Genomic DNA, 17,058 nt, shown 5'->3' with positions numbered 1-17,058 from the left:
GACATTCAAACAGGCATACTGGATATTCCGAGATGAGAGTCATTAAAGCTGCAACAATTTGATATTGGAGATAATCTAATACAGGTTTGTTTTAGCACAGTAGTAGTAGTAGTTTTTGTAGTTTTGAACTGGACCTGGTCTAATGCGTACATTGTGCAAAAAATAGTGTGAACGTCACTTTTCAATATTTTCTGAAAACATAATAATAATAATGTTTTGCAAAGGTGAAAATAGGCTTGGAGAGGCTATAGCTTTTTTACAGTTTTTAAAGTTGTTAAAAAGAAGTACAGGAAAGTGCTCTGACTGGGTTTCGTTTAACGCCATTGTGTTGTGTTGACAACACATGTAATTTATTGATGGTCCCTACTCTGCCTGATTTGGGGTGAATGTCTGTCCCATATCCAACCTAAAAACCTGCATATGGTTTCTGTTTATTATACCTGTGGTGAGGGAAGAAGATACAGGACAAAAAGATTCCATATAAATACAGAGGTATGTAAGGGATTGACAGTAGTGCCCGGTGATTCAACAAATGAAAGTTCAGTAAACAATATATTTGAGTGTTTCATTGTGAAATATATGAATTTCTGATGTGCTGGTCATGAATGTTGTATAATGATCTGTTTGCAGACAGTTCTGCATATTATAGTACATATTTGTAAATGTGAGTCCTTTGGTCTGTACAGATCCCTTACAATATGTATCATACTTACATGATACAAAATGCTAAACTTAGTGCTTGTTCACTTAAAAGCTACATCAGTAAACTGGGTCATGACAAAATACTATCTCCCAACATAAAATGGACAATACCAACCAGTTTTAGTTTCAAGATTTAAAACCAGAGGTAAAGGTGAGGGAGGAGGACTCACTCCCAGTCAGTGTGTCTGCTGCTAGTGCTAGATTTAATTAGCATTTTTTTCCATGTACAAAATATATCTTTGCTAACATTACACACTTACACACATGTCCTCTTTACCCACCTTATTCTTTACAGGAGGGTGAAGCCTATCTCACCCGGGCGGGATGCGGAGGACATATTGTCCTATATAAAGTAAGGATAATTAGCTCAGCTTAAAAGCTTAAAAGAACCATAACATTATCTCATTTCAAACCAATTTAATGTCCATTTACAAAATATTCACTCCTGGCAAAATGTCTTCTTCTTCAGAAAAAAAAAAAAATCCATGAGTTTAAACTCTTGGACATAACATGACCAGGATGAATGAGAGCATCCACATATTTACCAAAATCCAACTGCTCTAATTTCCATTTAGCTTCCAGCACTGCCATAAGGCAATGAACTACAAAACATGCTTGATATGTCATTATAATGCAGAGTCAACCATCATGCTCCTACATTGATGATTTTGTGTTGCCTGGTGTAATTCACGCACATACTGTAAAACACAACAATTATTTTAACAAATCAGGAAGTAAATTCTTGCAGTTTAATACATTATCAAAATAGTTGCCAATTCATTTACTGCTGATCAGCTTATCAACTCAATCAAATTGATTGTTTCAGCACTATCAGCAAGTTTCAAGGCGCATACACATGTGGTATTATGCGTGCATTACACTAGACATTTGTTTAGTTAGCGGGTAAGAATGATGCTCTGTTTGAATGGTTAAATCAAGGAACACACCCTGGGCTGCTCTGTCATCTTTAAGCAGTCTCATTATATGAACATCCTACTACCTTCATATCTGGCACTTTTTCATCTTTCAAAGACTTCCTCATAACAATTTGTAGAACCCTTTAAAATTTAGGTCAGCTATGGGGATACCCCCCAACAAGATGCTTTCTGTGACTGAATCACAGACAGTACTAAGTACTGACATTTAGGTAGCAGTTCATCCAAGCAGTCAGCGTTTACTCACTATACACTCTTTCAGTTTAACAGAGTGTGCCTTTTTGCAAGTCTGTATAACATCAAGTAAATATGAAGGTAATTCTTTATTTCAGTATACTCTGGGACAGCCGGGGATGCTGGGAAACCACATCACAGAAAACAAAGTTCTTTGCTGAACACAGCATATCAAGTGTTCTGAACCTGAAGCAAGTGGACAGGGAGCAACATGTCCGTAATTACAGAAAGACCTCAGTGTTTCTTAAAGGTATAGTCAGCATAAAATCTATAATAGCACTGTTCATTATATATGAACTAAATGAAATAACATTTTTTGTTACTGTCATAAACACACTGGCCAGCTACGCTGCTCTGCAACCTATGTCTTCACAGACACAAGCACATGGGACACAGAGTACCATCATTGAGCTTCAGAACACTGACATTATGCTGCCAGAACTGATCAGTTCTTTAGGAGCAAATTCTAGAGTATTGCACACAATACACTTAACATCCCCCTAAAGCTTTCATGACCTGTACCTGTGGGTTCTGCTCACTCAACAGGTATATGGGATTTGGTGTTGCAGTCATACAGAGGATGATCATGATTTATAAGGCTTGGAAAACACTGGGAAGTGGACTTTGTATTAAGGGTATATCCCTGCCATCTCACACAGAGTTCTCTAGAAGCATTCAACCTCTGAACCACTCATGTTCCAGCTGACATGACTGGATCTTCCCCAGTCTGTGGTAGTAGCACTGTTTCCACCAGTTCAGACTTCCTCTCTCTGCTGTTGATGTGTTGTAGTTGGAGCAGGACTTTTGGGGCACTGATTCACATTTGTGCAGAGAGTTTAGCTGCAATAGATCTGTCCACCTTCGACCTGAGCAGAAGTCTCATCTGTCAGAGCCCATTGTCTTTTTGGCTGTGAACTCAAGTCATATTATTTGAACCCTTGTATGTCTGTGTGTGAGCATTGGTGTTATGTGAGCATGCATGCATCTGTGTTATCACAGTTTATCTCTGTCCAGAAGCTCCTGCAGTTCATTACGAATGTCCTCTGGCAGCTCCAGAGGAGGCAGGTCATCCAGACACAGATCTTCCTGAGCTGGCATTTCCAGGGGCGGCAGCTGAGGAATTGCAATCTCCTTCCCCTTGCCAGTGCTTTTCCTCTCCCCATCACCTCCTCTTCCTGTAGTGCCCCCTGCCTGTGGGAGAACCCACAGCTCTGAGCGCTCCACAAAGTCCGCTGCTTCAGCTGCCTCTGAGTGCAGCCGCACATTTTCCAAACGTAGCTGCTCGTTCTGAGCCACAAGCCTCTGGTTTTCGTTCATCAAGTGGTCGACCAGGCGTCGCAGGTCCTCAATAGTGGTTTGTTGTTCTTCCAATCGGGTTTTATCATCTTTGGTGGTCTTAGATCCAGGGCATGGTGTAGTCAAAGGCTGACTGGTTCCAGTCTGCCGAGTCTGAAGCTGGTAGAGTAAGGTGTCATACTCTCTCTCCCCAGCACCTCCCACAAACTCTGCACCTGAGAGGCCCGGGGAGATGTGGGTCTGGGGTTGGCCCGTAGATTGAGTTTGGATGAGAAGGCCTGGTCCACTGTGGGTCTGCACTGGTCCAGGTCGTGCCTTTGTTGCCTCACGCCGAGCTTCTCTCTTCCAGCTCTGTTGGATCAACCGCTGTTGTTTGATATGACTGTCCCTCTGAAGTTCCATGGACAGACGAGCCTACAGAGTGTCAACATAATGTCCACAACACCAACTTAAAGATGCATGGCTAAAAAGCCAGCAATATATGAGTATATCTTTTGAAGTATCAAAAGTATCACTTTTGAAGAGCACATGTTTGCTATACTCAAATTGACAGCAAATACAATCAAATCATTACAAGGTAAAAAGCTAGCAAGAAGTAATTTATCAAATTCAAACCGAATACTGATATTTTAAATTAGGCTGTGTGTTTGCAGTTGTTACAGTTATATAAGGTTATGGTAATGTCAACATGACTTCCTGAGAAAACAACATGTCTTACCTGCTCACACTCTGTTGTCTTCATGGCATCAGTCAAAAGATCTGTGTGAGAGAGAGAGAGAGAGATATTAACAGCGTTGAGCCATCTCACACACTGTTCTTACAAAACAGATGATGCAGAAAACTGTACTGTTGGTATTTTACATGCAGCTTAGTTAGGGCAGGGCATTAAGATCCTGTCTAATGTTCATTTTATTTCTATCTAAAGGGGGATAACCAGTCTAGGAACTATTTTTGTACACAGTCCCCCAGGCTGTGGTGACAAAGTATTCATTTATTATGTGGCTGTGATATCATGTCTAATGCTGTATAAAATGGCTGTGAATAATTAATTTTAAGTGCCGACTGGACATGAGTAACAAAATAACATTTACATAAGCATAATGTCTATGCACTGCAAAAACTCACAGCACAATCAAGAAACAGAACCACAGAGAAATGTTTTCCAATGTTAAAAGGTGACCAACCTAGAGCATTACAAACATCAACTGCAATATCTGTCAAGAACTTATAGAACAAATAGATATTTTCAATAAATCCAAAATGTAAAAATCAGCCATTTAATTATATGTATTTGATTACTGATGAAGATGTTAATAGGCAGCTTTTAAGAAATCACTTTTTGGAATAGTACACAGCCATTAAAAGCCATAACTGGCAAAAGCCATTAAAGACTCTCTACTCATGCGACTTCAAACACACCTCAGACCTGTGTGTCTGTGTGTATGATGTTTATGCATGTTTGTTCCCCTCTCTCTCTCTCTCTCTCTCCTTCATCCTCTCTGTCCTGTCTCCCTCTTCTTCTCCCCCTCTACCCAGCCGACTGTCACCAGGAAGGTTCTCCTTATGAGCCGGGTCCTGCTAAAGGTATCTTCCTGTTAAAAGGGAGTTTTTCTTGCCACTGTTGCTCCTAAGGGGCTTCAGGCTCTGGGTCTCTGTATTGTGCTTTGAGACAATTCTGGTTGTAAAATGCACTGTATAAATAAAATTGAATTGAATTGTCACATGCAGAAGTTCTCTGATGGCCAATGGGTGTATAAAGAACAGACAGGAAGACAACTCGTTGGCCTCCACAATGGGGATGAGGATCATGTTTAAGGTGAAGCTCTCTGGTTAGAATCTGTAGGAGTATAACCACTGCACAGCTGCCACATTACTCGCTTAACTGCTTCAATACAGGGCTTCTAAATGCACACAGTGAGTGTACACTGTATCATCCTTGTTTTAGGTTAAAAAAGTGTCACAGACATAGTGGCAGAGCCTACCTGCTGCTTTTTCATGACATGAGATGGCCTCTTCATACTTTCCAGCAGCTACCAGACGGTCTGCCTTCCTGCACTGCTGATGCGCCTGAGAAGAGGTACATTTGGTCAAGAACTAGATGTAGGTAAAGAATTACACATAAAAAAGTCAGTGTTGAAGCCACTGCCAATACCTGCAGTCAAGTATCCCTGTTGTTTGATCCCTGAAATCATCATTTGCAAGTTAGGCGAACATCACCCAACACAAACGTTTGGTGTTATAAATGAACAAGATGAACAAATAAACAGCAACAGTAAACTGAAGCACAGTGACAATGCTATGACTGTTTACTTAAGCCAATAATATTAAACATATTTATTGAGAACAGAAAAAAGTGCAATCAGAAACCACAATGACAGTTGTCTGAAAGTTAGAGCTGCTTCCGGCCAACCGACAGTAGGTCAAGAAAAAACGAATGTATTTGTAACACACAATAAAGATGAGAGCTGGAGCTTATTTTTCCACCTCTCAACACCTGACAGTAGTGTTTTCAAAAGCTAAACATATTTATTATCGTTTTGTCAAGGTCACAAACAAAGTGCGGCGTGTCTAAGCTACAAGACAACAACACAAACACAGTAAACAACAGAGCACGTAGCCGCCGACTCACAGGGGAAATAGCTAATCTATGCAATCTCCTAGCTACAGTTACGTTAGCCTGTTATTGCAACATCGAGAGCGAAACTTACGAGGTTGAGTGGGCTGTCTATGACCTCCATTGAGTCGATTCTTCGGTGGCTCATACTACAACAAATGTGTCTCGATCCGTCACGGACTGTCATTCGCACTGCGATAAAAAAATACCTAAAAATAATTACATGAAGATTCCAGGCAGGGAAGCACAATCGCCTCTACTCCATAGCGAGAGCTACGTCAACACGTCGTGAACGTAACAGACATTCGATAGTATCACGTGATGTCAAGTTCCCGGAATTGAAGGGCTAACCTAAAGCAAAACACTACAAATAATAGCATTGACATTGCCTCAAGACTGTGTGGCTAATAGAAAGCACGGGTCACGAGTTTCCCTGGAAACATCGGTATCTTTTCCAAGTTTAAATGCGGAACATGAATTAGATACCCTGATATAATATCTTTAGTTTGAACGAAATTTTATTTTGAAATTCTGAACGGAAATGCTCTACGTAACAACGTTTCACTTTCTACGATATTTTGATTGAGAAGGAAGAAGGAAGAGGAAGGCTGTAGTTTGCAGGTTTTTAAATCAGACATGGCCATCGCGACATTTTAACCTTATCGTCTCGTAAGACAGATACCTTAAGGTTAGATATCACATTAACATTAAATGACTTCAGTCGGTGCGCCGTTTCCAGAGGTAGTTTTAGCACAGTGTCGTCTGTGAACCAGAATATTAAACGGAACAGCAAATCCCGGATGTTTATGAAAAAAAGGGGACATACGTGTTTGGTTGTTTCTACTATGATATCATTGGTACTGCTCATGATGGTGCTGTACGGCACTTTCAGCAGCCAGCAGCCAGGCAGCTCCAGCCTCCGGCATGACAGCCAGCTGCTTGGCAGACCCCTCTACAAACTGGACCTGAGCTGGCCCAAGAATCCTGAGCTCTTTACCGGAGAGGTGTTTGGAGTGGCTGTGAACCAGTATGATGGTGTGGTGTACGTAGCACAGAGAGGTAAATAAATGTAACACCACAACTGTTCACTTAGTGAATAAGATGCTACAATTTTTATTTTACATATATCATAAATCTTACAATGAACCAATTAATCTTATGTCATGTCACAGACCACAGAAAGCTGTTTGGAGACTGTTATGTATTCTTAGTTATTGCCTGTCTTTTAATTATATCTTTCACTCTGCCGGAGTAAGAGTTACTGTGCTATGACCCATATGATGTGGACTGTGTGTTCTGTAATCCTGTAATGCTTCAGTGTTCACCTTTGCTTTGCTCCAGGTGACAAAGTGCCCAAGGTGCTGGTTTTTACAATAGATGGAGATTTCCTCATGCCCTGGAACACAACCACCCTGGAGATGCCTCATGGAATATTTTTAGCAGATGCGTCATCATCAAACCCCACTATATGGATCACAGATGTGGGGAATGGTCCCTATGGGCACTGTATCAAACAATATTCTGCTTCAGGGAAGCTTCTTCAGGTGACTGCTTACTCTGCTTTTGATATGGTTTTAATAATGACTTTTGCAATACATAGATAGTTTCCGTTGTTTAGCATAGTATATGGTATAAGTCAACAGTTTGTGCTTGTTGTTAAATATTTTCTTGTGTGTGTGTGTCAGGTGCTTGGTACACCAGGGAAAGCAGGCTCTGGGTTGGATCCCCTGCAGTTCGACCAGCCAGCTGAAATTTTTGTCCATGACTCTGGGGAAATGTATATCGTGGACGGCGATGGTGGAATGAACAACCGCCTAATCAAGTTGTCCAAAGAGAAAGAAGTTCTGTGGATGCATGGAGAGAAAGGACAAGGCCTGGCCCAGTTCTATATACCTCACAGTGTGACTGTAGACAGTGCCCAGAGAGTATGGGTGGCCGATAGGGGCAATAAAAGGATCCAGGTCTTTAACTCCATCACTGGGGACTGGCTGGGGACATGGGGCAGCTGCTTCACAGAGGATGCACCATATTCCGTCCGTCTGACCCCAGACAAAAAATATTTTATAGTAGTTCAGCTGAACACCAACCAGATTTCTCTGCTGGATGCACCACCAGTGGGTTTGATTGGCCAGTGCAGAGTAGTCAGTATGATTCAGCTAGCTGATGAAGTTAAGCCCCACCTAGTAGACCTGGACCTGAAAACTGGCGCTCTATATGTGGCTGAGATTGGAGCTCAACAGGCCCAGAAGTTTACCCCCTTCAGCCTGGGTGGAAGTTTCCTGTAAATCAATGTTGGAGCTTAAAGGAAAAACTGTGCCAATCAAACATAGTTGTAGTATTCCCTTTAACTACCAAAAAATACACTGCATGCTGAATTCTTCTGATAAGATATATACCAATTTCATAATAATAAAATTATGACCACTGACGGCTGAAGTGAATAATGCTGATTATCTTTTCCTTATGGCACCTGTTAGTGGGTGGGATATATTAGACAGGAAATAAACAGTTTGTCTTTAAAGTTCATGTGTTAGAAGCAGAAAAAATGCAAGCTTGACTGCGTAAGTGCATCTCCAACACTGCAGCTCTTGTGGGGTGTTCTCAGTCTGCAGTGGCCGGTATCTATGAAGTGGTCCAAAGGAAGAACAGTGGTGAATCTGATGGCTGTGACCCCTAAAAGTTTAGTGGAGTACATGTCTTGATGGATCAGAGCTGTTTGGCAAAAGGTTGACTAACTCAATATTAGGCAGGTGGTCATAATTTTATGCCTGATCGGTGTATACTTTGACAACCCTGTATCCTATAGATTTGACATTATTACTTTGTAACAGTACATATACTACATTATTTCATGTCTATGGGTATTTAAAGCATGAAACAGGATCTTTGTTCTTTTGAAAAATATTGACCATTTCAATCAACCATAAACACTACAGCATTGGGATCAGAATCTTAAACCTTGGTGTAAATATTCTGCATAGACTTCAAACAGTTACTCATTTTAAAACATGATAACAGCCCTACTTTTACATAGACTTTAACCACCAATGACAATTGAAAAATGCATTAGACAGTCACATTAAACGTCTTCTGTAGTGTAATCCATCCATGGAATTTGCAGTGTACTAAAAGAAAAATGTAATCTTTCTCAGCTCAGCTTTCACTGATAGAAAACATTCATACATTGTAATCAAGTCACTGAGATCAGTGGAGGTGGCCTCTGTTAATAATTCTAGTTTTGATTTAAAATGTATTTACAGATTTTTTTCATTAAATCAAGGGTATGATGTTGTTTGTTATCAGTGCATTGTTAACGGAAGTGTCCTCACCCTAAGTGATTTAACTGGTAAAAGTTCTTTATTGTCTTCTGTTGCACTGCTGTATGTGTTATGAGGAATGTTCTGTTTGTATTTTTTTAATGTTGCACTGCTTGGACAGATGAGTGTGCTTTATTTACTGCAGACAACTGGCTGCAGAGAATCTGAAGACATTTGCGTGACCACACATGTATCTGTTCAAAAGGTTACATCAGAATTGTTAGGCACACTATGTTGTATATATGACTTGATATGACTATATGACTGATTTCTTAGTCATTTGAAATTGATTAACTCCTAATTATTGATTAATTTATTTTTTCTGAAATGATTTTGCTACAGCTGGTGTTTTGTTACCATGAATAATATTACTGTCTTACAGTATATCTTCTATGGCTTGCTGTGAGAACTGAATTGTGGTATAACTGCTCTTTCAGTGTTGCCACTGTCAGTCACTTTTTGAGAGTAGATTCTGCAGACGATTTAGTGAGGTGATGCTTGCTGCCGTTTGCTGGAGAGTGACACAGGAAGTGTGTATAGTAGCATGATCATTCTCTGCAGCCCTATCCCGTAGCAGAGAGTCTAAATGAAGCAAATACCAGCAGAGCCTGCTGGTCACAGGGCCACTAATTTTAACCATCAATTTCATCTTGCTCATTCATATTCAGAATAAGAATAAAGGTGTTCAGTAAGTATGGGTGATATTGAAAATTAGACATTGGCTGGGTCTGAAACCACTTTTTCTGACACTACCATCATCATTTTCTGTAGCCGTGAATTATGTCATTGATATCGTAGACTTGACGGTCTGTGCAATGCATGATGGTACATTTCGCCAATGTAGTGACCATCCGATGGACACGATGCATTATGGGATACATTGAGTCAATAATAGTCTATAGAGGTCTATAATTTCTCACTAAGGATTCGGACAGCTCTACAAAATGGCGGAGGCACTATTTGTAAGGTTTTATATGATGGAAGGTGTTTGCACTTTAATGAAAGTATTGTAGGTGAGCCTTGTGAAAGAGCATTTGTAAATTGTATGATTGTGTCAAATGTTATGCATTATTATAAACGTTTTATAACGTTGCCTTGCTTTGTTACTTCTGACCTGTGATTTATTATAACTTATTATAACTTATTGTCTTAAGGTAATTTATGTTTTCTGTTGTGCCACTTATTTTTAGGACTGTTATCCTGATATGACAGGATATGATAATACTTAATAATAAAACTGGCTGGCTCAAATAATTTTGTTATTATTCTAGTTTAATAGATTAGGATTTAACAATACACTATCATGTATATTGAATGGGTTCAAGGAGCAACAAGTGATGTACAGTGAGTACAGAAAGTATTCAGACCCTGTTAAATTTTTTACTCTGTTATATTGCAGCCATTTGCTAAAATCATGTAAGTTCATTTTTTTCCTTAATAATGTACACACAGCACCCCATTTTGACAGAAAAACACAGAATTGTTGACATTTTAGCAGATTTATTGAAAAAGAAAAAGGGAAATATGACATGGTCCTAAGTATTCAGAGCCTTTGCTGTGACACTCATATATTGAACTCAGGTGCGTCCATTTCTTCTGATCATCCTTCAGATGGTTCTACACCTTCATTTGAGTCCAGCTGTGTTTGATGATACTGATTGGACTTGATTACCTGTCTATATAAGACCTTACAGCTCACAGTGCATGTTGGAGCCAATGAGGATCATGAGGTCAAAGGAACTGAGTGAAGAGCTCAGAGACAGAATTGTGGCACAGATCTGGCCAAAGTTACTAAAACATTTCTGCTGCACTTCAGGTTCCTAAGAGCACAGTGGCCTCCATAATCCTTAAATGGAAGATGTCTGGGACGACCAGAACCCTTTCTAGAGCTGGCTGTCCAGCCAAACTGAGCTATCGGGGGAGAAGAGCCTTGGTGAGAGAGGTCAAGAAGAACCCAAAGATCACTGTGGCTGAGCTCCAGAGATGCAGGTGGGAGAAGGGAGAGAGTTGTAGAAAGTCAGCCATCACTGCAGTGCTCTACCAGTTGGGGCTTTATGGCAGAGTGGCCCGACGGAAGAGTGCAAGACATGTGAAAGCCTGCATGGAGTTGGCTAAAACTCATCTGCACAGGACTTAAGGTGGCTGGAGCTAATACAGTCAGGGCCAGCTGCCTCCTTGCCTTTGACTTCCTGAGTTTTGTTCTCACCTGGGCTGCTGTAAAGGACAGGGGTGGGTGATGAGTGAGTCTGTGTAGGTGTGAAGTGGTTGGATTTTACTGCACACAGTATTCAGGTTGTATCACATTTGACTACCAGTTTTGACTTGAATGTTTATTGTTTAGAATTTTATTTTTTTACTACTTGCTATTTTGCCTTATTTTATATATCTAACCTGTTTCTGAGAATGCATGGAGCCCTTGGAATGTAAGCAATTTCCCCCTGGGATTAATAAAGTATTTCTGATTCTGATGGTTTGATGAGTCAAAGGTGTGAGGGGCTGTGGGAGTGGGTGTTAAGGAAGAATCTCTAATTTAATGTATGAATAATGAGATGAACAAAGCTTCAAAAGAAGTGCATCTTAAATTTATTATCTTGTGCAGGAGTGAGATCAGTCATACAGTGTCCAGTCTCTGGCTGAAGATGTCCAAAGGGAAAAGTAATAAAAAGTAATTATATACCAGACCACTACGTCACATGACACTGTTGCTGAGCCGATTAATCTCAATATTGTGGTACAGTCTTTCTGTACAACATAGGCTGGGTCATATGGAGTTACACAACATACAATGTATTTCTCTAACACGCTTTCATTTTTTTTCACACTTCCTGCTAGGGAGTGTCTTATCTAATGTCATTGAAGACAGATGCAGACTGAACTCACACACAGTGGAAAAATACAGAGCAAACATTGGGAAATATAATTTTTACCATCACATGGGATTAAAAAGCCAGGTGTCAGAGAAATCGGGACAAGAGTTTATATATTATAGTTACAAAGTAAGGAGACCAAAAAGATCCTGTCACACAGCTATTTGACCAGCCATTTCATATAGTACCATATTTTGACATAAAACAATATTAAACATAAACTAATCAAAATAATAGTGCCCTACTAGTTGATCCACACACTTGCTGATGTATTACCTTAACTTTATACCTGATAGAGTATCTCCGGAGAGCAACCTGTGTCTGTGGCTAGGTAGGTGTAATAGGTCATGTGTGCTTTAATTTAAGAGTTAATTACCTTGAAGATTTAACAAGTAAATGTAAGTGCTTAAATGTTGTGGTAAAGGACTTGCTGCATGGTTTGTGTTATATGACCAACATCACTGGAAATGGTTCTCTTCTAGGTGGATTGTTAGATTTGGTAAGGATTCTACCACTAGGTGGTGCTGTCTTCTTACTGTTTAGTCCTTGCACATATTGTTTTCATGATAAATCTCAGCTCCCCAATTATGATTAAGCTAAATTCTTATATATATATATATATATATATATATATATATATATGCACTTCAGCTAGTTTAATACTTACTTATAATCAGACATCTAATGGCCCAGACATACATGTTCTGTGTTATTCACATTTTATAAAGGGTTTCTGTCTATCTATATTCAGATCTATCATAAGACACCATTCACACTCACAGGCACATTCAGTCAACTTAGAATCAGGACACAGGCCGAGCATGTGCACATTAAAGAGAAAGGCACCAGTACTAGAAAGGTTTTTTTTTAAATAGTTTGGCAATGTAAGTTCAGCTTATCATACCCAGATTAATCCCTATGTCAAAATTTGTAGTCGGGCTGCCTCTGACTCTCATTACACATAATTATTTATGATTTCCATTGGTCAGCAAAAGCAGCTGAACCAGCTTTAATGTCTGGTTAGTAGTGTTTCTCAAACAAAATGTCTCAAATGTTTCTCAAAGAATCATAAACAGGTTCTCCCAAACATCAATACAATCTTTGTCCTGTAGCGCTGATCATCCAGCTATCATAAAGGCTTGGTTATAAGTTGAGTCTCTAGGTTTTCTGCCTTCTTTTCATTGTAGTACAAAACAATGGTATTTACAAAAAAAATGTCTTATTTTAAGAAATCATCAAATCAAAAGATCTGTTGACTTTGCTCAGATTTGAGTTTTAGTTGAACTTTCATTTATTTAAATATTTATGTTTAAGTATATATTAGGTTTCCTCAGTTTTAATTACTTAATTAAATCTCACACACAGTTTTCACAACAAAGTAGTTCAGGTCTAAACAATAGATCTTATTTAAGATGATGGATGGAGGACCCCTTTAGAGCTGATATTCTACTGTCAATGTTCAAATGTCAAACAGACTGGTCAAAATTTGTGTTAGCAATCCATATTCCCTTTCTGATTTTTCTGGTTTTATTTATGTATTTATTTTGCATTGTTTGTATGATATGCATTATAAATTAATTGCATTTGCCTTTGCCTTGAGCCAACGTTTTGGGCCTCTAGATGCTCATTTAGCCTGGTGGGCTTTAAATGTATTTAAAGGGACCTAAAATGGTGATACTAAAATTTGTATAGAGGTGTTTAAAAAAAAAAAAGTTTCATCTTTATGTTATTGTCTGATTCATTTTAAATGCCCGCTTTCCTTGGTAACATGAATCAGTCATAGAACAGTATTTCTAGTTTCCCTGCTCCCCTCTGTCCTCTCTGCTGTCTGACAAGGACTCTTTAGGTGTCCATGCAAACAACAGATAAATGTGAACTGAGTCATGGCCCCATTGAATGAAAGACAGAACCGGACATAAACCAAGCACGTAAGTGATATGAGGCGATGGGGAAAAATAAGTAGGAAGTCTGCGTGTGAGAGGAAACAGGGTCAGATGGAGAGGGAGCTGAAGGGGTATGGATGAATACAACACAACACAACACCACACAAAGCTTAATAACACAGTGGTGTCATTGTCACAGGGCTGTAGTGGCCTCTTAGCACAGGAGCATCCAATGACAGAAGAGAAGCACAGTGAAGAGAGTAGAGAGAGATGTGGCAGCTCATCTAGCACGTGGACACCATGATGACATTAAGAGTGATGATCTCCACCATACTGTCTGATAGGACACACCTCAAAAGGACCAGATATGCTGTCACACAAGTCCCACATGATAATATGCTTTATTTAAGTCTTCTTCAGGTGGACTTCATCTTTGTTTTGGATTATTTTTTGATGATTTTCTCTTAATCTTTGTTTGTTTGTTTGTTGATTTGTTTACCACTTGTCTCTGTTAATTTGCCAGCCTTAACTCAGCCTTCTCAGTGCAGGATCATCTGCCCTCCTGGGATCTCTTTCACTGTCTGGCATGGTTAGTACTTTGGTTCTTTCTTTGCTCTTAAGAGATAAATCTTTGGCTGTCTCATATTTCCTTGTCTTACTCCTGAGATGGTCAGATGGTTTGTTTTCTCTTTTAGGTGTGAAACGTGTGCTTGAATTGTGCCTAATGTAGGATCTTTATGTGTAAATTTTAAATTAATTTTAATTGTTTTCTGTGCACATGGTTTCCATTGCATGTCTGAAGAGGGACCTCTCCACTGCATATGGAGAGAGATTAAGCCATATTTATTTATAATAAAATGTGACTTGAGTGTTTAAACCTCCCCAAACACAAAATATATGACACAAAGTCCTACGTTGGTGTTAATCTTTCACAATATTGTTGTAAAGCAGTCAAAGGTTGCAATAGTTTAATACAAAACTAAAACACACACACACACACCTGTATTCCTTGCAAAATGTAAAATCAACAAGTAGAGCTTTTACATTTTTTAACCAAAGTGTGCACACATGAGTCACAGTCACTTTGTTTGAAAAAAGCCCTGTCAGGTTTCATGCATTCCCATCACCTCCTACACTCGTCTTTCTGCAAAAGGTACTTCTGCCCTTCCTGCTGCTAAGTATGTGAGTGTCCATACTGTCATTCCTATTGACCTCTATATAATACAGAGGAATTTGAGCGTAGGAGTTGGCCTATTCCACACACCAGGATGGTCACACCGACACACACTTTTTTTTTTTTTGCATCCCCATCCACTTCACATTTTCCCCATCACAAATGATTCTTCCATTCTTCACACTCTTTGTTCTCCCGCTTTCCTCTTGTTGTGCTCTTCCTCCTATGATTTCTGCCTTGCTGGCTGTTTTGCTGACAGACTCCAGCTGGATGTCATGGCTGTGAAGATGGGTGGGATTCTGAATGTGTAGGCTGATCTTTAGAGTCTTTCTGTAAGGAGACAGCCCACGCAACCCTCCTACAAACTTTCACACACACCCATGAAGGATTCCAGTCTGCACAAAGAGCACCTCCTTGGTAGGCATTCAATTGTCAAATGCATCATGTTTGGACCGACCAGTCTGCATGCTCTTGTTGATGAAGATTCTCAGACATCCAGGTCAGGATGGTTGAAGTGAGGCATCTGGATTTGTAGAGATTTCTTGAAGACATTTCACTACTCATCCAAGCAGCTTCATCAGTTGTGGGGACTCTGCTCATCAGAACTGATGAAGCTGCTTGGATGAGGTCCAGTTGCCTTGCTTTAACCTTCTGAATGTATGCTCTTCCTGATTTAATGTATGAACTAATGTAAATTTTAGTTTACATTTCTAGTAAAGCTTTTTCTGAATCAGCGCTATGGCTTCTACAGATTGGTCAATAAATCAAAATAATTACAATTTTGATGAACCATCATTCATTACCTTATTTGTTTATTTTAATGCTTTTAAAATGCAGTTGACCATAAGAAGTTGGCCTCTTCATCCTCATCTGATGACAAATATCCTTGTGAACATTTTGTACAAACATTGTCATGCCATACAATAATATAATCAAAAAAATGAATTATCATTTTTGCATGATATATATCTGTCATAAATATATGCCCTGCTGTCTTGCTGTGCATCATTTCATTGTCTAGTTCTTAGTCACTATGACTACATCAATATTTTTAGAAACCAAAAAAAAAACAGCCACTGACTGACTGACCTTCAGCTGCAGCAGAGACCTATGGCCACAGACATTAGTGCTGCCGTGTCATCATTGCTGTCTTGTCCTGTCACAAAACACAAAAACAAGATGGATGATATGATGCTCTGTTTGTGTGACAGCACATTGACAGACTTTTCCTATTTTTAGTTATCCGGCATAAAAAATTCTAGTCTTTAAATTTGTCGGGCTTACAGATTAGTTATTATTGGGAAATGTTGGTCAGTCACACAAACTCCCATACATTTACATGTTTGACACCACAAATTTACAACAACCATCCAACTGAGGGACTTTTGCTATTACAGACAGATGAGAGGGGTCTCCAACCCCTTTCACTTAGTCTGTTTAAGCCTGTTAGGTCTGTAGAATGGGAGTCCCTGGGGGGTGAGGAGAAGCAGCAGGAGGGTAACAGAGTACACTGGTAACTTTTTGAACACACACACACACACACACACCCACACACACACACACACACACACACATTTTTTCGCTATCCATTCTGAGCATCTTATTCTAACCTTCTCCACATCTCCACCCTACAATTTTAATGAAAATTAGGTCAAAATGATGAGCAGGACCAGTGCAGTGTTTTGATTTACACTGACAGGCTTAATGAAATGGGATTAAAAGGAATATAAAGACATGAGTAGTTTTGCACATTCTACTGTTACTGCTCGTCTTTGTGAAACAAAAATGTAAATAAAATAATAGGTTACCAGTTAAAAGGAAGTTAAAATAATTAAAATTTTATGCCATAAAAGCATTATCTGTGTTTGTAATGGTGGCACCACAAAGTAGTGTGACTGTTTGTGTCATTTTTAACTGCGCTTGACAAATACATTCATGCTAATTTTTGCATACGGTGTCCTGACAGTAACATGAGAAGGGTGAAAATGGCTGCAGGATCAGTGTCACAAATTCTAACAGTTGCTGTTATTGGTCAA

General features: G+C 39.4%; 2 protein-coding genes across 2 annotated transcripts; one reads left to right on the top strand and one right to left on the bottom strand.

Annotated features, from left to right (window-relative positions):
* Nucleotides 1–1,102: 1,102 nt before the first annotated feature.
* On the bottom strand, nt 1,103–6,095 carry nrbf2b (nuclear receptor binding factor 2b). The gene is made up of 4 exons (XM_028430947.1): nt 5,876–6,095; nt 5,150–5,234; nt 3,886–3,926; nt 1,103–3,581 (listed from the first exon to the last, which is right to left on the bottom strand). The coding sequence occupies exons 1-4, from the start codon at nt 5,966–5,968 to the stop codon at nt 2,865–2,867; spliced, it is 936 nt and encodes a 311-aa protein (XP_028286748.1). The 5' UTR covers nt 5,969–6,095; the 3' UTR covers nt 1,103–2,864.
* Nucleotides 6,096–6,167: 72 nt separating this feature from the next.
* LOC114451944 (NHL repeat-containing protein 3-like) lies at nt 6,168–10,337 on the top strand. Its single transcript, XM_028430946.1, has 3 exons — nt 6,168–6,840; nt 7,123–7,325; nt 7,467–10,337. The coding sequence occupies exons 1-3, from the start codon at nt 6,582–6,584 to the stop codon at nt 8,064–8,066; spliced, it is 1,062 nt and encodes a 353-aa protein (XP_028286747.1). The 5' UTR covers nt 6,168–6,581; the 3' UTR covers nt 8,067–10,337.
* Nucleotides 10,338–17,058: the final 6,721 nt, after the last annotated feature.

This window comes from Parambassis ranga, chromosome 19, assembly GCF_900634625.1.
Source record: "Parambassis ranga chromosome 19, fParRan2.1, whole genome shotgun sequence".
Lineage (NCBI taxonomy): Eukaryota > Metazoa > Chordata > Actinopteri > Ambassidae > Parambassis > Parambassis ranga.
The sequence above is the reverse complement of the archived record's forward strand: the minus strand, read 5'-3'. Positions and strand labels throughout refer to the sequence as shown.

Bases quoted from the DNA above. Each gene is read 5' to 3' on its own strand.
- LOC114451944 (XM_028430946.1), top strand. From the start codon at position 6,582: ATGTTTATGAAAAAAAGGGGACATACGTGTTTGGTTGTTTCTACTATG. The intron at 6,841-7,122 runs GTAAATAAATGT...GCTTTGCTCCAG, and splicing joins GGTGTACGTAGCACAGAGAG to GTGACAAAGTGCCCAAGGTG. The intron at 7,326-7,466 runs GTGACTGCTTAC...TGTGTGTGTCAG, and splicing joins CTTCAGGGAAGCTTCTTCAG to GTGCTTGGTACACCAGGGAA.
- nrbf2b (XM_028430947.1), bottom strand. From the start codon at position 5,968: ATGACAGTCCGTGACGGATCGAGACACATTTGTTGTAGTATGAGCCAC. The intron at 3,927-5,149 runs GTAGGCTCTGCC...TCTCTCACACAG, and splicing joins ATGTCATGAAAAAGCAGCAG to ATCTTTTGACTGATGCCATG. The intron at 3,582-3,885 runs GTAAGACATGTT...GACACTCTGTAG, and splicing joins AGACAACAGAGTGTGAGCAG to GCTCGTCTGTCCATGGAACT.